General features: G+C 38.7%; 1 protein-coding gene across 1 annotated transcript in view; it reads right to left on the bottom strand.

Annotated features, from left to right (window-relative positions):
* Positions 1 to 2,070: 2,070 nt before the first annotated feature.
* Positions 2,071 to 21,011, bottom strand: part of LOC127442615 (sickle tail protein homolog) — a 42,921-nt gene continuing 23,980 nt past the window's right edge. Inside the window, 12 exon segments of the mRNA XM_051700778.1 lie at positions 2,071 to 3,607; positions 3,609 to 3,923; positions 4,493 to 4,615; positions 5,108 to 6,823; positions 6,939 to 7,001; positions 7,972 to 8,088; positions 10,934 to 11,077; positions 11,427 to 11,683; positions 14,110 to 14,338; positions 14,557 to 15,001; positions 15,450 to 15,597; positions 17,200 to 17,336. Coding sequence (XP_051556738.1) covers positions 3,404 to 3,607; positions 3,609 to 3,923; positions 4,493 to 4,615; positions 5,108 to 6,823; positions 6,939 to 7,001; positions 7,972 to 8,088; positions 10,934 to 11,077; positions 11,427 to 11,683; positions 14,110 to 14,338; positions 14,557 to 15,001; positions 15,450 to 15,597; positions 17,200 to 17,336 — 3,898 coding nt within the window. The 3' untranslated portion in view covers positions 2,071 to 3,403.

The following is a 21,011-nucleotide window of genomic DNA, read 5'->3' as shown; positions in this document are numbered from 1 at the left end:
ATTAGACTTAACATGAACTAACAATGAACAATACTTTTACAGCACTTAGTGATTTTGTTAATGTTAATTAAGTTGTATATGTTAACATTTGTTAACGTAATAAAAAAGAAATGAACTAATATTAAACAATAGTATTTTGATGAATTAACATTAATCAAGATTAATAAATGCTGTTAAAAATATTGTTAATTGTTTGTTCATGATACATTATTCATTAACTAATGTTAACAAATAGAACCTTATTGTAAAGTGTTTCTGACAGGGTTTTCATGGTAACACTTTACAATAAGTTTCCATCCATTAACATTAATTAACTGGGTATCATGAACAAACAATTAACAATATATTTTTTTACATTTATTAATCTTCGTTAATGTTAGTTAATAAAAATACTTTTGTTCATTGACAGTTCATGTTAGTTTATAGTGCATTAATGTTAACAAACGCAACTTTTGATTAAAAAATGTATTACTATATGTTGGAATTAAGATTAATAAATGCACAAGTATTGTTCATTGTTAGTTCATGTTAACTAATGTTGCTAACTAATGTTAACTAAATGGAACCTTATTGTAAAGTGTTACCATTTTTATTACTATGAGGACTTTGGCTACAAATAGAGTGCTAAAACATTGTTTTTTAGTTGCTTTCAACTGGGTCAATAATGTTTTCCAACACAAACAAAATCAAAAGTAACGGTCAGTTTCTGGTGTGGCCACCATCTGCATTAAGTACTGCAGTGCATCTCCTCCTCATGGACTGCACCAGATTTGCCAGTTCTTGCTGTGAGATGTTACCCCACTCTTGCACCAAGGCACTTGCAAGTTCCCAGACATTTCTGGGGGGAATGGCCCTAGCCCTCACCCTCCGATCCAACAGGTCCCAGATGTGCTCAGTGGGATTGAGATCCGGGCTCTTCGCTGGCCATGGCAGAACACTGACATTCCTGTCTTTCAGGAAATCACGCACAGAACGAGCAGTATGGCTGGTGGCATTGTAATGCTGGAGGGTCATGTCAGGATGAGCCTGCAGGAAGGGTACCACATGAGGGAGGAGGATGTCTTCCCTTTAACGCACAGCATTGAGATTGCCTGCAATGACAACAAGCTCAGTCCGATAATGCTGTGACACACCGCCTCAGACCATGATGGACCCTCCACCTCCAAATCGATCCCGCTCCAGAGTACAGGCTGGTACAACAGGCCTACAAGCCCTCAGTCCAGCCTCTCTCAGCCTATTGCGGACAGTCTGAGAACTGATGGAGGGATTGTGTGTTCCTTGTGTAACTTGGGCAGTTGTTGTTGCCATCCTGTACCTGTCCCGCAGGTGTGATATTCGGATGTGCTGGTCCTGTGCAGGTGTTGTTACACGTGGTCTGCCACTCCGAGGACGATCAGCTGTCCTTCCTGTCTCCCTGTAGCGCTGTCTTGGGCGTCTCACAGTACAGACATTGCAATTTATTGCCCTGGCCACATCTGCAGTCCTCATGCCTCTATGCAGCATGCCTAAGGCACGTTCACGCGGATGAGCAGGGACCCTGGGCATCTTTCTTTTGGTGTTTTTCCAGAGTCAGTAGCAAGGTCTCTTTAGCATCCTAAGTTTTTATAACTGTGACCTTAATTGCCTACCGTCTGTAATTTGTTAGCGTCTTAACGACCGTTCCACAGCTGCATGTTCATTAATTGTTTATGGTTCATTGAACAAGCATGGAAAACATTGTTTAAACCCTTTAAAATAAAGATCTGTAAAGTTATTTGGATTTTTTCAAAATTATCTTTAAAATACAGTGTCCTGAAAAAGAGATGTTTCTTTTTTTGCTGAGTTTTATATTTTTTAACTTTGCATTTAGTCAGGCTTGGCCTTGAGCTTCAAGGTTAAAAAGATTTACCTGAGTGCAAGAGAGCAAAGTGTGATGTTTTAATATTTGCTTTGAATTCTGTACTTCAGCTTTTTCTGTCTTAAAATGTTCCACAAGAACTAAAAACTAAGGATTGATGTAACTAATATAATCCAGACGTACCTCGGACAGCATGAAGAAAACTTTACCTCAAGAGAAAATAAATCACAATGCACTGGCAGCCCTTTATTTGAGAAACTTCTCTGGCAAGCAATTTGTTCCACACAATTTTTGTACAAGTTATACAATTATACAAAATCAGAGATAATATTTACAGCATTTGCCTTTGCATTATCCTCTCTGCAATTCAATATCTAACAGCATGCATAGTAACGTTTGGCAAGATAAAATACCTTTTTTATCATAGCCAAGGTATTTTATGAACCTCTTATTTAATCAACTAGCAAGTAAAATACAATTATTTAGCATTTTACATCAGCTATTTAAAGGTTAGAAAAAAAATGGTGTAACACAAAGAAAGGCTACAGAATCACTACATTGGTTGTATGTCATCCACTCACACTATATACACTTTTGTTTCTAATGTCATGTAAAATCTTTCAACAAACACTTGGTTTTGTGGCAAAATACTATAAATAGCAAGCTTGTTGCCTGCATTTTTCTTTTCTTTTTTTTTTTTTTAAACTGGCAGTGCACTGGAGGCAAAGTTAAAACTAATTCAGATTAAATATGGTTAGATACCTTTCAAACAGTCAAATCAATCACCACAGACCTGTTCAACCATTTCTTGGATTGAAAAGGGGTTAAGTCTGAGACCATTAGTGAAAATGTTTACATTTTTTATTCTTTTCTAATTCAGTACACATACTTTTTATTACAAATTATATAATTATTTTTGCTTTTGTTTTAATGACAGCATGCATTTGAGCTGCCAAGGACTTTGCAAGTTTGTGTAAATCCAGATGATCAATGATCTCTTAACATGATCAGAGAATGTTCCAAAGAGCATGTGGATTTAACATGGTCAACATCCTACATTTGCTTAGTCTTGATTAGTGACCTAGAAATTGTGTAGAAAATATTTATTCCTTATTTTACTATTTATTATTTTCAATGCAGTCTCAGACTTTTTGACCTCACTGAATTTGACTAATTAAAACAAAATATACTATAACATACTGTATTCATCTAATTTCCTTTCTCTAAAATAACAATGTATATTTTATATAGTTTATATAAGTAAACAAATCATTTTCAAATGCACATCTAAAAATATAAAGCCAACACTGTCAAGTGTAATCCCTCACATAAACAAAAAAAGAAGTCTATTATTTAGAAGCACCATATGCGGCTCTAGATCTATTTTGTTAACTTTTTTCGAAATACAAAGCTGCTGAATTACTAAGATTTCAGAAGATTTGCACAAAAACAATAATACCACCCCAACACACATCATAACTGAGTCAGTGTCTCAAAGGAGATGCACACCTTAAATCCCACCGGAATGGGAGTGCAAACACAAAGAGCAAGAGAGAATTGTAAAGCTCATTCCATGTCCCCAGTAAAGGATGCTGGTGTGGTAGTGGCTTGGCCACTGCTGGCCTTCAGAGACCTGTGGCTGCTGATGTTTGTGAGCATGTGTACAGCTCGGCCACCCCGGCACATGGTAGTGGGGGACAGGAGGGAAGGAGAGGAAGGGGAGGAGGAGGAGGAAGTAGAGGTCGGAGAGACAGAAGTGGAGGACGAGTAGGGATGAGTAGTATGAGGAGACGGGGCAATTTTGAGTCTGTGAAGGAAGGGTTAGGGTTTGACCTTTAGTCAGCCGAGGGGAACGAGGGCTTTGGATAGAGTCATTGGAGGGCAAGATGGGTCTACAGTTGGGCCAGCTCAGACTGAGACATGGGATTGAGGACTTAAGAGAGGAAGAAGTTTGATTAGTAGGCCTAGACACGTTCGCATTAGGAGCACGGGTTGAGCTAGGTATAAAGGCTGGGATCTTAGAAGCAGGCAAAGCAAGGGAAAAATGTTTACTATTCCCACCAGCTTTCATAGCACTCCCATTAGCCTGCAAATAAAGATGCCGGAAGACATGGAAAGTCAAGTAGGATGATAACATTTAAATGAAAATATAGAGCTCTATATTGCATAAAAATACTCAACAGTAAAACACCAACAAAAATATTACTCTTGTAACAAAAAGGCATAATGTGGATCACTTTGTGTTTCTCTTTTTTTCTCTCAGTTTGTTTCACACATTAAACAATTAAGAGAGAAAGGAGGAATCAGAGGATTTGGCATGAGACAGAAGATACCAAAAGGTATGACCTGCTGTTATACCCAAAATGTCTTCATTAACCAAAGAAATTAAACTGTAAGTCATCAATGCCCAACCAGCACAGTGGCATTACACTGTAAGACCCTTTCTGTTCCTCTTGATGGGTAATTGTAGTAAGATGAAAAGCATGCACAAACAGCTTTTGATGACGTGTAGGGGAAGAATTATGACCAGGAAATGAGAACACCATGTTGGATCCAAGTGTACACAATAAAATGACTCACAGATTCACAGTTTACAGAGTCTTTATGCCGAAGCCATAAGCATCCCTTACACTTGCAGACCTACAGTAAAACTACCTGTCGGAATTGCCTTTGGGAGTCCTGGAGCTTTTGGGGTTTTCCAGGTTTTTCCACACTCCCAGACTGCTGGTGCGATTTGGGCGAGGAAATCCCACTTGAAGCAGGGGAGTCACCAGAGTTCTGTAAAGATCCACAAAAGAACAATGTCAGAAACACTTTGAGATGATTGACAAGCGCATGACAGAATGAGAACAGAGCTTTTAAATTTCTGATTTCCAGATATGATTAGGGACAGAAGAATACAGGCAGCATGCTCAAATATAACACCAATTTCCCAACAACATGCACTTTATTAATCCCATAACAAACTAGAACCAGTCACTTGAACAGAGAAAAATTTCATGGCTTCAACCTAACTGAAAGTCTGGAAAAGTTAAAAGTAAACAGACTGGTTTGAAAAAGAAGGACAACAATCCCATCAAGACACCAAGTCCATAATCATTTAGACTAATCACACAGAGCCTTCAAAGCAGAGCGTTCCCAAGTGTGCTCAACAGCAGACACCTACAAAACAAATTCACGGCTGATTAAAGTCAGTGGTTAGAAATTCAGGCCCTTAGAGCAAACCCAAGCCACCGGCACAAAGGGGGAAGAGGAGCTGTGGAAAGAGACCTGTTGACTGCTGGAGCTGGAGGAACTGGAGGAGGTGGAAGTGCTTGAGGATGATCGAGACTGTGTTTTAGGCCTCTTATGTTTGGCAGACTTGTTGGGCTTTGGCTCCACAGGAGCTGGCCTTTTGGTGGGGCTGCCCTCCTCTGGTTTTGCTTGACTGGCAATTCTTTTTGCCTTTGAGTCTTTGCGGGAGACTTCCGCTGACACTACAGGACCAATGTCGCTTATGGTGCTTTCTAGCTGCTTAATGGTCTGCTCAAGGCTATCTAATGTTTGATACGTGGTCTTACAGAGCTCCTCTGTTCTGTCTTTGGTTGTCTTGGATGTGGCGGTCTGGCTTTGCGATAAAGACCTAGGGGTGGGAGAACTTGAGTCTGTATGGGACTTGATCTCAAACCTCTTGGTTTCTTTGAGCTCAGTCACAGTTCCATCTGGTTCCTCTTCATCCTCGTATACGACTACTTGCAGCGTCTTCTTGCCATTTTTCTTCCCCGTGCGAAGGGCCTGGCCGATAGCTGCGAGCTGCTTCTTGGGGAATTTAAACTTGAATTTCTTTTTTGAATCTTGTTTTGCGCCATTAGAAGATTCTGTATGGTCTTCATCCTCAACATCAAGAGAACGACTCTCAAAGAAACTTTGCTGTTGTAGAGGCATTGCATTACCAACACTACTAGTCCTTTGATCGTTTACACGGTTCTCCATCCTGCATGTGTCTACAACATTATTTTTAGGTGTTATCTGACTGACTGACTCACTATTTGAGATTGCTTCCACTTCCTCTTCGGTTTCTTCATCAATTCGTTCTTCTGACAGCACCCTCTCAAGCTCTTCCTCACATTCAATGATGGTGGACAGCCGCTTGTAGGCCTGACAGATATCCATAGGCTCATCAAAAATTATTATAACTGGCTTCCTGTCATATCCAGAGTCCTCTGGGGCAGATATGGTTGGTTCTGAGCCCACTTTAACAGTCTGGACATCCATGCCCTTGCTGTTGACCAGCTGTTGGTACTCTCCATTTGACAGAGCCTGTACCTTGGTTTTAGTGATCCTGAAGGCAATGTTATCTGGTGGAGGAGGACCTTCTTCTCCTGGGAGGTCTGGGCTTAGACTGGCCTCCTCTGTGTATCTGGCCTCTGACCTCATTATTACTTGCTGCTCATTTCCATTACATTCATTCTGCTGTGTTGACCTTGAAGCATCATTGTTTGGCTGTTGGACAGGTGACTGAATCTGAGGTTTAACAATGTGCGGGCCCTTGCTAACAAGTGTAACTTGAACAGTGGTCGTACATTGTCCCTGTCCTAATGACTTCTCCTGGACAGGTAAAGACATTTGCTCGGAGGATGCATGTTCTATCTGCTGCTCTGACTTCTTAACAGGTGTGAATTTCTCAGAGCTTGCAGGTAATGCCTGTTTTAGTGACTTTAGAACCGATTCAGTCTTATGCTCTATGGGTTTAATGAGAGATGCCTCTTCTCCAGCTACATGGCTAGTCTTTAAAGAGTTAACTGGGTCAGGTGACACCTGCTGAGTACCACTCAGCTTGCTTTGGACTTCCTTGACTGATTTAAGTGAAGTTATAGATAAGTCAACTGAAGCATTCACAGATGCAACCTTTGAAGGAGGACAAGTGGTTTCCTTGGACTTTGGGTTTTCTGCCCTTGAAGTGCTTTCTTTTGATGTCTTTGCTGTTCCCGTGATGTAATACATAACCTGACAAAGAAATCATTGTTTGGCTTAAAAACACCACATTAATGATAAAGTATAAAAAAGGTATAATCTATTTAATAAAAAGAAAAAAACAAATAGAAAAACAAATATTATTTACCCCGGAGCCAGCTGATGCACTATCTTCCCTACTTTCTTCCTCAGATGGGTGAGTGGTGGTCTGCTAGGACAGTTTGTTAGCACAGAGTCATTACATTAAACTGAATGTGTGACAGATATTATGTGAGCTTCATTGATTTACATTTTCAAATCAACACACAACTATTCAGTACAATACAGAGACAAACATTACAAGGTAAAACAGACCAATGGCGCCATCTAGAACGCAATTCTAAAAGTTTGAAAATCACAGTATTTTATCAAGCAATAACAAAATAACAAAATATGCAATTATTGTGACTTGAAGTGCTTGAGCTGGGACTTTTTAGATGCAAAACTTTACATGCAATGATGTTTTGACTGTTAGAGAGATCTGTGGACAACACATGTTTTAAAAAAAAAAAGTAGTGGAGAAAGTGAGGTGTATCCAATATTTGTAGAGACATAAAATGATCAAGTAGAAATATATATGTTGAAACATTCCCTGTTTTTAAACCCATAGAATAAGATCCCAACAATTATAATATTGATTGAGCATTAACAATGACCAATCTCATTCTAAAACTTAAGTTGAACATATATCCAATGTCAGTGCCATATTATGCAGGAGTACAAATAAATAATTCCAAACATCCACAAAAAAAAAAATAAATAAATAAAAAATTGCTTGTGTCTTTAGAGTGTATTTCCTGGCTCTTTTTCAGAGTGAACTGTGAATGCTGAAAAGGAAAAGGTCAGGAGTCAAATTTGTGCTGAATAGCCTTCCTAATGCCCCAGTCACTCTTACCCACCCCATCTTATACAGCTGTCTCTATAAGCATTCAGTAGAAGAGCTGTGAGTGACAGACCAGTGTTAGACACATTCAATCATATTATCCCCTCTCGTAATGAGGGGCTGTGGTCAGACGTCAGCTTGCATTAGTATAAATGTTGCGTATTAGTGTCAGAAGAGCAGGAGGTTATGGGACATGATTGCTCATGTGAGCACTGGCGTTAGACTGCAATGGGTAGTTTGCACACATCATTTCCATTACCTTTGTATGGTAAGAGAGGGAAAGCACTGACTCCATCTCCCTGTCTGAGAGCTCATTGGTTGTGAGATCAACAATGTATCTGGGCTGTAAATCTTTAACTGTGCACTTCTGAAACACCTGAGGAAGGGATAGGGGTATGGCCATTAGATGGCATTGCGCAAGTTTCTGTCCTTTGGTTGTGATTGAGTGATTATGAACTGTCAAACAAAACTGAGCACCTTGAGCCACACAGGATACATTAAATACTCCCCAAATCTGTTATTATACTGATGCTTGTATTGGCTTACACAATTGTACTGAATTCTGGACACTTCTAAAAAATTTATGAATGTCATTGCATTAGATACAAAATATCAGTTGCATCTGCAAACAAATTAAGCTAGATTTATTTCACAGAACAATTTTTTTCTCTCTCCCATTTTGGCTATTACTGTTACCCAAGAGGATGTAAGTCAGTTCCCCTCAAGTTCACACTGGAGTCCTAGCAGAGCAACCACAGGTGTAATTCATCACATTAACTATGGACATGTTCCACAAATGTTCCACTTTGACCAGAAAGTGTCTAAATTATTTGTGTATTACTTTTGTACAACATATGTTTTGTTTTATGATTTAAAATCTAAGAAAATTGTTTTTCTGAAATGTTTAGCTTGAAAATTGTGGTTGTGCTACAGTGGCAGCTGCTGCTTTTCAAAACTGGGGAAGAACAGACTATTGTTTTTGATGTCTGCAATGTTAAATATCAAAGTAAAATTTAATACAAAAACAATTAAGCTTGAAAGTGTTTTTGCAACAAAAAGGCAAAATATTCTGATTATAACGGCTGAAAAAATTTGTTACATCAGATTGCAAATAACTGCTCATGTATCTCTGAGATGTCGAACACTCTGCACTCGAGAGTGGTGCATTTAAATTTCATTCGCTGTCAATCACATACTTCACTGTTTAATTATTTGCTGCTTGTTGCAAAGTCATCATCATATTGCCAAACCTGGCTTCTAGGTGGGGAAAAAATACATTGATTGAAAGCCCAATGTCCAATAGGCAATCAGATGCAGATCCAATGCAAATAGCATTAAAGACCCCATGAAATCAAAATCAAAGTTTTGCTGGTTTAAAGGAATATTCCGGGTTCAATACAAGTTAAGCTCAATCGACAACGTGTGTCATAATATTGATAACCACAAACAATTATTTTGACTTGCCCCTCCTTTTCTTTAAAAAAAAAAAAAAGCAAAAATCTGGGTTCCAGTGAGGTATGGAAGTGAATGGGGCCAATCCGTAAATGTTAAAATACTCACTAGTTCAATAATATCGCTACAAGACAAACAATAAGTGTGTTAACATGATTTTAGTGTGAAAAAAATCACTTAAACTTTTTCGGTGTAAAGTTTTAGCCAATTTTACAACTTCGTTGCCATGACGATGTAATGTCAACAAACCGATAAACCCTAATATGACTGTAAAAATGACAATTTAAACAACTTTACAGCTCAAATAATACATGAGTTTAAACAGAAGAATTAACAATTGTGCCTCACTGTTACTTAGATTTTTGCTTTTTTTAAAGTATATTAACTTGAATACTGGAATATATTTTAAGTCCATATCTATTAACTTTAAGGGCATCTATATGCTAGTGTACTTCTAAACGTTTTTAGAAGATAGAAGCATTGCAAATCTACAGTCTCTCTCTTCTGGCCCAGGCAAAATCATAACATCACATAGAGCCTAAGAAAATTTGCCCCCATGAGAAATCCTCCCCTTACATCTGTTAAGCGCACATGGCTGTGTCCTCACCGGCGCTGATGATGCCTTTGCAGGACACTTCAAAGGGAGCGCAAACCAAGATGTAGGGTGATAAGAATAACTTAAAAAGTAAGTTCTGAATGACTGTTATCACCTTTCAGCCTTCTGAAGCTCTCACAGTGGATGGTAAATGTCTTCAAGGGAATAGGGCATAGGGAGGATCACTTTTGAATAGAACGTGCCAACACGGGAGCTGGGTGCGAGGAAAGTGGCTGGAGTTTATTAATATATTTAATGCAGGCGTCTCTTGGGATGTACAGCATGAGTAAGTGTTCTTTATTCTTTATGTTTAAGTGTATTTTGATTCAAAACATTGATATTAAAAGAACATATTGTGATCATTTAATCGCTTTTTCTCATTCATCTGTATTGGACTTGCACAACGGCTCAGGCTTCGACGTAAGTACAGACCGTAATGTGCAGCGTTTTTTGTCAACTTAATGTTTCAGTAGGAAATACATTAACAGACCAAAGAAAACTGTGCTCATCAAGGCACAACACTGGGACTTTAAGCTCCCATAGACTGCCACAGTCATTTAGTATCCAGGGTATCCAGATTGCATTCCTTGAATGAAAAGCGCAATAGTGTGGTGCAATCATTTACACTTTTATTCGCCAAGATATTAAAATGCACAAAGAGTAATATGTAATTTATATAGTTTTTTGTATATTCAAATTGGCAATGCCACATTTCTAATGAAATTTTAGGGGAAGTCATGCTTCCCATATAGTCTTAAATGTCCAAATACTTTTTGGGGCAACTGGCTTCTGTGTGTTCTGTGTTAGTTTCTTTTCCCCATGACTGCATATGGATTCATAGTAACAGATTAATGGAAGTAGTTACCAATTCTGATCTATAGAGGGCAGCACAGGTCAAACTTCTGAGCAAGACCATCCTCCAGAAAGGCCTCCTTGTCATGCTTTCCTCTAAATGTTTACATTGGTTTGGCTGTTTGATGTTCATAGAGGCTCAATGCTTGTCCTTTAACACCTCCGCCATGTCTCAGACACATGCTTCCTCCATGCATGCTAGCAATATTTTCACTCCCTGGCTTTCGGTTTTCCTCATTTCCTCATTTATATGTGTGTTTGTAAAGAATGGGCATGCATTCAGGTCATTGTGTGAGTGGCACTTGTGAGAAGGTTTGCTCACCTGTAGCTCAGCCATAATCTTATCTCCTTCATCCTCTTCATCGTGTAAAGTGGAGGTGTTGACAGGGGGAGGGGTGTGGGTCTTTGGCTTGACCTCTGGGGGCACACGCAAGGGCTTATGCTGCAGGGCCTCCTCTTCACCCTCCTATAGTCAAAACAATCAGCCAAGTGTGACCGACCCTCACCCTCCATTATGTCTCTCAAAACAACAAGAGCAGCTGGAATCTCTACCGTGACTTTCCGTCATCATTGTTCACAAAATCAGGAAACAATATGCAGTGATCAGCATACCCAGGCAAAAGATAGCAAACTGAAATTAACACCTGGTAAGCACACTCTATGGTAGAAGTGTTGTTTTCAAACAACTGCAGGTATATACAGTATGGAGAGAGAATGCAGCTTAGCAAGGCCTGAGTCACTTAGATAATGTTTGTGTGATCTTTATAATGGGCAGCTGACACTTACCAATACACACGCAAAACAAACACACACACCTGAGTGCTAGTGGACTCTTTCCGGGTGGTGTAGATAACCTCTCCTGAACGTCCTGTGGTAAGGCCAGTTCCAGAGGGGTAGAATCTACGTGGAGGAGGAGGGGGAGGTGATTTGCTGGCTGTCTCCGGGTTGGACTTTACGCTGTCAACACTGGCCCTGTGGGGCTTCTCTATGGCCGGCTTCTGTGGTCTCTCCAAACTGGTCTGGACTGGTTTTTCTGCTTCAGATCCATCTTGCAGTGTGACTTCTGTTTGAACTAAGAGGTGTATTAAAGTTAGGGTTGAAACTTATTCAGAAACTGTTCAAATGATTTTCATGACTTACGGTACTGTTAACGATTCTTTAACGAGAATACAGCGCACCGTAATAAACTCTGCCAATGATTCCTGCATTGCTATACAGAGGTGCCACAATGCCATCTACAGTGCGAAACACAGTGCAACCAGTGTAGCCCAATTTCTGAACGAATTATATTATCCGGTTCATTTTAGTGAATCAAACTTACTGAACAGCAAGTCAATCATTTTGCCATGTCAAACTTATGAGGCTTAAAACAGAGTAATTACTGTATTGTACATATGACAATGTGTAGTTAAATAAACTTATTACACATTAGGAGTTTAGTAATTATTGATATTATATGTATAAAAATTAAATATCTTAAAAAGTCTGTCAGCACACCTGCAAGAATCTGTTCTTTTAAAATATGAAATAATCACCACATTGCATTTTTTTATTTCCAAACATTTCTTCCTAAAATACAAAAAATAATTGTAATTGGAATCATTAAAGGATTAATTCACCCCAAAATGAAAATAATCTCATCATTTACTCACCCTCATGCCATCCCAGATGTGTACGACTCTTCAATGGTGACCAAAATGTGAAGCTCCAATAAGCATATAAAGGCAGCATAAAAGTAATCTATATGACTCCAGTGTTTTAATCCTTGTCTTCTGAAGCAATCCAATTGGTTTTGGGTGAGAACAGACCAAAATATAAAACATTTTTCACAATAAATCTTGACATCAGTAGTCTCATTGGCGATCATGATTTCAAGCTCGATAACACTTCCTATTGCCATCTAGCACTCTGCGCATGCGTCAAGCACTAGGAAGTGTAATCGAGCTTGAAATCATGATCATGCCTAGAGACTGTAATGACAAGATGAACACCTATAAAAGGTGTTATATTTTGGACTGTTCTCATCCAAAATCGATTAAGATAGCTTTAGAAGACATGAGCTGTGTCCCAAACGACACACTATACGCTTTGCACTTACAAAATATACTATACACTCAGCCATGTAGTGTATGAATTTTCAAAGTGTATTATCGTCCCAAATGGAACACTTAATGGATTTTTTACTATACAGAAGCACTGTTTAACAGCTGATGGAAATAACGTTTCAAGCGCACGTGATGTGTTGCCGCTAGGTTTAGCGCGTTAGCCAACCTCAGTTCAACATTTGTATCTTAAACATACATATTCACACAGATTGGGGTGATGGTAAAGCATTCAACTCACGTTTGTAAGGTGCTGTATCCACTGAAATTTTGCTAGCTGCTACTTTCATTATTTACAACTGTTTTGTCAGACCAGCAGCGCAGCAAGGTAACTCTGCCCCTTCCACTATGTATGGCAAGCCGTGTGCGTTGAGTGCATGAAGTGTCCAACATTCCACACTCCATTTGAAAAATTATGAAAAAGTGCATCATATGGATACTTAAAGAACACTTACTTTTGCTGCATTTTCAGTGTAAACATACTACTCACACTTCTTACACTACAAAATGGCGTAGAATACTGCAGAAGTGTGAGGTTTGGGATGCACCTATGGATTAAAACACTGGAGTCAAATGGATTACTTTTATGCTGCCTTTGTGTTTTTTGGAGCTTCAAAGTTTTGGTCACCATTTACTTGCATTATATGGACCTACAGAGCTGAGATATTCTTCTAAAAATCTTCGTTTGTGTTCTGAAGAAAAAAGAAAGTCAAATACATCTGGGATGGCATGAGGATGATTAAATAATGAGATACATTTTGGTGTGAACCATCCCTTGGAGGAACTGGGATCATTCAATTCCTTATGATTCCCATCCCTAATTAAAGTGCCTCTATAAATGCTATGATACAATCGAAAAAAAAAAAAAAAAAAACATATGATAGTATATCCCTATTCTGTTTTATTTATGCTTTGAAACCTTTGCAACCTGAATTAATATTTTAGTGGTATATGCAGATTCACAACATAAGTGGACACACTGCAAATAAATAAAATAAAAAATGTCTTACATGGTATTTTTATCTTGTTTTCCAGTAGAAATATAATATAAACATTCTTAGATACATAAACTTCAGAAGCAAAATTACATAAAGATATTAATTTTTTTCCCCCCAGAGAAATCTAACAAACAGTCTTAAAAAACAAAAAAACTCCCAGGTAAGAAAAATAAACTTACAACTTGTAATTCAAAGGGAAAGCAAGTTTATTTTTATTACCCCATCAGTAAAGTTGTTTCTTCTTTTAAGCACAATCCTCGCAAATTTCTGTTTGATTTCTCTGAAAACAAAGACCTAATATCTTGTGTCATTTTACGTCCCAAGTAAAAGTATATTGTTTTAAGAATTCGATTTTTCTACACAGACAAAAATACTAATATTAAAAAAAGCAGACATACAAGGGACTGGAGACACAGGGAGTGGAGAGTCCACCTCGTCCAGCAGGATGTTGGGTGTTTGGGAGTGGGTGTTGTCCACCTGGTTGCTCAACTCCAGGTTAGGTATGGCCTTCATAAGGCTGGCCTGGGTTTGCTGAAGGATCCTATCCATTTCCTTTTCCATTTCTGTGCCAGCAGAGTGAACCATGCTGGGTGTGCCCTCATCCCCCTCTGCTGTGCTTTCTGAAACCTGTGAGTTTATTTTACATATCAGAACCACTCATTTGTTATATCATTCATGATGACCTTTTGTGTATGACTATGGCTAAAATGAGAGTTATGGCTTTTATCAAAAAATCAGTTTGTTGCAAACAATTACTCGATTTTAGATTGTTATCAACATTCTTGTGTTGGTGCCAATGCACTAATCTCAATCAATGAAAAGTGAAAGACGCAGTTGAGCCGCACCTCTTCAGGCATGGGCCTGCTTGTGTTGACAGTGATCTCCTCTCCTTGCAGTGGAGATGTGGATGATCCAGTTGTCCTGATGGCAGTAGTTGCCAGTGGGGCTTCCTGGTCTTGTGGAGCTGCTCTCTTGTGCAGAGCAGGGCTGGTCTCTCTGCTCCTAGGGCTGACCTTCGCCACAGTTGGAGAGTCCCTGCCATGGGTGGGTGTGAGCCGGGGGCTGTGGTGGTGTGAGGTGACGGGAGCCGTCCGAACATGGTGCAAAGTTACGGGAGATGAGGGCGTGGGCTCTGAGCAGCTAATTTTGGCAGGAGATCTAGGTTGTGGGTTTGGGGAATCGTGAACAGGTTGGGTTGATCTACACTCCTCCACAAAGGTAACTGCATCAGCAGCCACTGCCTTAGCAGGCACTGCATCAGAAGCATGGTTGTGGCTCTCAGTACCATATCTGCACAAAACAAAGAAAAATAACACTTATAAATTGACCTCAAGCAAATAAAAAAAAAAAATGGTCTAGTACACACTCTTGAAGGATTAGTTTACTCAAACACTAAAACCTTGTCAACATTTATTCTCCCTCAGGTTTCAAACCCATATGTATGTCTTTCTTTTGTGGAACACAGAGATATTAGGCAGAATGTTAGCCTCAGTCACCATTCACTTTCATTGTATAAATAAAAGAAGCAATGAAAATGGATGGTGACTGAGGCTAACATTCAGCCTAAGATCTCCTTTTGTGTTCCATGCAAGAAAGAAAGTAATATGGGTTTGGAACCACATGAGGGTGGGTAAATGATGACAAAATTGTCTTTTTTTGGGTGAACTATACCCTTTTTACAGCTAGATACTTTGGTATTGCTAATGGTGCATGAGACACAGCATTGTTAGCATTTCACCTTCTCAGTCCACTGAGAGTGTCAGTCAGAGCTTTGACTCTCTTCAGCATGCTGTCCATCTTGTGAGGCTCCTCCTTCAGGAAGCGCACTGCCTCCACCTCCACCCTCAACACTGCACGCATTTTCATCTGCAGTGCTGGGAACTCTCCTGAAGTTCCAGATGCACAATTATTACACAATAGATAGATCTACCATCAAATAACTCAGATATTGCATTAATATACAGTATAAGATGGCTCTACAAGAAGGAAAAATCAGCCTAATCTCTTAACCCTTTCACATGTATGATCAAATCGGTGTGATTACACTAGGCAGGGCTCAGATGTGTACAATCAAACCGATGTGATCTGCATTCCTGCTACTTTTACCAGCAAAAGAGGGACTGAAGCAGCTGTAATAATGAACCAGCTGCTCAAATAGTCTTTTCAACATCACAATATCTTTATTTTTATATGTTACAAACAATCATTAAATATAAGTTTAAAGCCGTCAGAGCACACTGTTTTGATGCAGCGATGCAGCCATGTTTTCTAACGTCAAACAAAGAATATACAAACTAGTCAGTACACTCGAGCCTTCTCCCATTCCGTCCATCACTCATTCTAACCACTTCTGGTGCTGGGAAAGTGGAAGGGCTAGGCTTTTAGAACCTTCTATGCTTCTAATACCTACTCCGAATCCCATGTTGCTTTGCATTTAAACAATATGGTGGCACGCATAGCCGGCAAGCGCATTTGCGATCACATCTGATCTATCATAATCAATCATTATAAACATCTAAATCACTACATTATATGTTTGATAACATATAATCTGACCTTCAGTGCACCTGCTATGAAGTGAAAGGCAAGATTTGTTTTTTTGTTTTTTAATTACAGCACGCATTAAAGAACTCACACTGCAGGGTCTGTCAGTACAGGAGAACCTCACATGTGAAAAGGTTAAAATTTACATGACAATGGCAACATTTTTGCAAACAGAAATTACGTGCCTCATTACACATTTGGCTGCAGTTTCCCAGTGAAATGTCCAGCTGGGGGGCGCCAAAAGTGAGTGAAATTATGTTGTGATCAGACAAAGTTTTTAAGGTGAATATTAGATTGATGTTTTAATGAGTAAAACGTACCTCGCTAACCTACAACCTTAACCTAAACCTAACCAATAGTGTTAAAAACAAATGTAATGAGAGGTGAACAAAACAGACATCCTTACCCTAAATCAACACTTAAACCTAACTGATAGTGTTTTAAAAGCAAATTTGACATTAAAAGCACATTTACTGAAGCAACCACGTCATTTCGTGTCGCTTCTATGGCACTTCCACATCACTTTTACTTTCGTTTTAAGTCTCCTTGACTGGGCTCGAGGCTTGGTCTCTGAGTCTGAAGTCCACACTATCAGGTGAACTACAGCGCAAGCTAATCAAGTTGGAATAAGTGTGTAAATGTAGGTGGGTCTGTAATAAAAGCATTCAAATGTATCGTTTTTCAAATGTTGGTTAGAGTGAAAGTGTTTTGATATAATGATATAGTAGGGTGTGAGTAATAAAGCGAAAAATAAGTGTTTATAAAATCATAAACAGCCATAGCACCCGTGATTTATGTGAAAAAGAATTGAAAGCACAGTTGTAGCACCTCAAGTGTTAATTTCACCAGGAAACTGCAGCAAAACAAAAAGTATCACATTAAACTCAGTTTGCAAAAAATGTAGTTATATAAAGTGACTAGGTTGGGAAAATATAAATGTTTACCTTTGAGAGAAGCCAAAGCTTCTCCTACTTTACGTAGATTGACCGCCCCTTCCTCCACATCCTTTAGAGTGACTGGCCGATGGCTTGTGGCAGAGGTGGATTCTTGCTTGAGCTTCTCCACATAGCTCTCCAGCTCTCTGCAACATAGTTACAGAGGATGTCATTTGTCAGCACGACAACCATCACTCCAATTGCAAAAATGTAATTACGGAATATACAGTGGGTACATTACAAATTATTTTATAAGCAAAACAATTTGAGTTATAAAATAACATGATTTTTAAATTTTGTTTGGTATGTCTTTTGGCTTGCACACAGCATGTATTCGAGATGGCATGGACTTCACAAGTGCAAAACCTGTTGAGCTTTGTTTTCCCAGTATAAATTGAGAATGTTCTAAATAATGTTCTGACTCTTGTGTGCTTAAGTGAACTTTGTAAAGCTGAATTAACATGGACAATGTCACAAATTAGCTTATTTTAATAGTGACCAAGAAATGGTTTAGAATCTTAAATATTTCCAATTCATTTTACACCATAGTGTTTCTTTATCAAAACTTTATTTTAGTTCATTTCAACCAACTGTATTATTTATGTTTGCAACATTCAGTGCATAAATTGACATTTAATACTGTCCGACAATGTCTTGACTGTGATACCTGCTAACAAGGCTGGAACCTGTTTGACGTGCTTTAGGCCTGTTTGTTGACTGACAGTTGGCATACAGAGAAGTTTGTCGTTGTGAGCAAGCAAAAGATTGCAAATGGCAACAACAGTCACCTTTCAGCCAAATACCTGTAGAGGATCATAATAACGTCTGCCTTTCTCATTTTCTTGTTTACTGTTTTCAGAATTGCTAAAGCTGGTCATCATGACTGGGTATTACCAACATATAAAAGCCTGTAGCAGCCATGCAGGTATCTGCGTGCCAGTACACATGCTCTGAGATCATAGTTTAGTCCTGTCTCTGTGGGAAATGGTTACTGTTTTCTATGATTTACCTGAGGGCTGTCCTAAGGGTTTTCCCATGCACAATGTCAAGTCATGCTTTTCTGTTATCAGTCTCACTGTGGCACTGTCTTACATTAGATGGGCACACAACAAGATTTTTTTATTGTTTTTAGTATGTGTATGAATTGACAATCTTAGTCACTGGAACAAATGCTTTGAAATTTAGCAGTAGTGACTAAACAAAACGTACCTTGCTGAAGTAATCCTATTATATTTCTCCAGAAGTACACTGAGCGTTCACTGTGACAGTAATATTCAAACCCAAAGAAACTTTAACAAGCCTTTTTTCATTTGAGACAGGTCGGGACAGTTGCTTATTCAATGTGTAATTTTATTAAATCATACACAACTCCACCCAAGGCATGAGTAGTTTTAATTATCAAGGTCTATACTTCCAAATGGGCCTCAGAATAACAGGGTTTTGAAATTTTTTGATCAACGAATATCCATTTTTTTCATATCATTTGTGATTACAGAGGAAGGATTTTTAAAAATCATTTTGACTGAACTGATTCACTGATGAATCATTCAGACTGATTTGTGAACCATTTTGACCAATTAATTGAAATTATTGGTCACTATTGCTTGCATTAAACCTGAATGTTAAAAAAAGTAAAAAATGTGTTTCATGTCATAACATCTAAATTAAAGCTGCACTATGTACGATTTTTTTGGTTCAGAATGAACAAATTGCCATTATTGATTGGATACATAAACAATCAATGTTCAAAACAACATCCTTACCTTACCCCGATTCACTATGGAAAGCTTATAAAAAAAATATATATATATTTTTGAGCTGTCGGGTCAGATTTGGCACAAAATCGCTGGTTTATACATACATCCTTGCATGATTACGTCATATCTGTAAGCACAGAAAAAAGAACCGGCAGTCTCATGTTCCGGCTGGAGAAACTACGTTTAGTTCAGTCAGTCACACTCACACAGTTCAGGATAGCATTGTTGAAGTCTGGATGGATGCAGAAGCAAAATAGCAGTATCTAACCGATGAAATGTTTTAGAGCAGATAAAAAAAAAAAAAAATTATATTCACTATAGAAATGTCCATTATTTTTAAGCTTTTATTAATTTCTTTAATTTTTAGTATTTTCTTTAATTAGTTTATTTTCCATGCCTGGATTTTTTTTTCATTTTTTATTATTCTTTACAATTTCCAAGTTTTCTCTGACCATGGGAACCCTGAAATTATACCCAATACAACACTAATGATGTAAAAATCCCCTTTGTTCACATTTGGGTCATTTTATAAAATATGGTGACAAACAAGTCCTTTGACCTTTCAGTCATGAAAGATTTCAAATAGACAGGAAACCCCATTTAAAAGGCATCATTCTATAACCTAACCTTTTATAAAAGAATATAAAGTGGTTTGACTATACAGGTGCATCTCAATAAATTGGAATGTCGTGGAAAAGTTCATTTATTTCAGTAATTCAACTCAAATTGTGAAACTCGTGTATTAAATAAATTCAATGCACACAGACTGAAGTAGTTTAAGTCTTTGGTTCTTTTAATTGTGATGATTTTGGCTCACATTTAACAAAAACCCACCAATTCACTATCTCAAAAAATTAGAATACATCATAAGACCAATAAAAAAAAACATTTTTAGTGAATTGTTGGCCTTCTGGAAAGTATGTTCATTTACTGTATATGTACTCAATACTTGGTAGGGGCTCCTTTTGCTTTAATTACTGCCTCAATTCGGCGTGGCATGGAGGTGATCAGTTTGTGGCACTGCTGAGGTGGTATGGAAGCCCAGGTTTCTTTGACAGTGGCCTTCAGCTCATCTGCATTTTTTGGTCTCTTGTTTCTCATTTTCCTCTTGACAATACCCCACAGATTCTCTATGGGGTTCAGGTCTGGTGAGTTTGCTGGCCAGTCAAGCACACCAACACCATGGTCATTTAACCAACTTTTGGTGCTTTTGGCAGTGTGGGCAGGTGCCAAATCCTGCTGGAAAATGAAATCAGCATCTTTAAAAAGCTGGTCAGCAGAAGGAAGCCTGAAGTGCTCCAAAATTTCTTGGTAAACGGGTGCAGTGACTTTGGTTTTCAAAAAACACAAATGGACCAACACCAGCAGATGACATTGCACCCCAAATCATCACAGACTGTGGAAACTTAACACTGGACTTCAAGCAACTTGGGCTATGAGCTTCTCCACCCTTCCTCCAGACTCTAGGACCTTGGTTTCCAAATGAAATACAAAACTTGCTCTCATCTGAAAAGAGGACTTTGGACCACTGGACAACAGTCCAGTTCTTCTTCTCCTTAGCCCAGGTAAGACACCTCTGATGTTGTCTGTGGTTCAGGAGTGGCTTAACAAGAGGAATACGACAACTGTAGCCAAATTCCTTGACATGTCTGTGTGTGGTGGCTCTTGATGCCTTGACCCCAGCCTCAGTCCATTCCTTGTGAAGTTCACCCAAATTCTTGAATCGATTTTGCTTGACAATCATAAGGCTGCGGTTCTCTCGGTTGGTTGCGCATCTTTTTCTTCCACACTTTTTCCTTCCACTCAACTTTCTGTTAACATGCTTGGATACAGCACTCTGTGAACAGCCAGCTTCTTTGGCAATGAATGTTTGTGGCTTACCCTCCTTGTGAAGGGTGTCAATGATTGTCTTCTGGACAACTGTCAGATCAGCAGTCTTCCCCATGATTGTGTAGCCTAGTGAACCAAACTGAGAGACCATTTTGAAGGCTCAGGAAACCTTTGCAGGTGTTTTGAGTTGATTAGCTGATTGGCATGTCACCATATTCTAATTTTTTGAGATAG

This window comes from Myxocyprinus asiaticus, chromosome 6 (assembly GCF_019703515.2).
Source record: "Myxocyprinus asiaticus isolate MX2 ecotype Aquarium Trade chromosome 6, UBuf_Myxa_2, whole genome shotgun sequence".
NCBI classification, from domain to species: domain Eukaryota; kingdom Metazoa; phylum Chordata; class Actinopteri; order Cypriniformes; family Catostomidae; genus Myxocyprinus; species Myxocyprinus asiaticus.
This window is presented reverse-complemented; position numbering and strand designations above follow the sequence as displayed.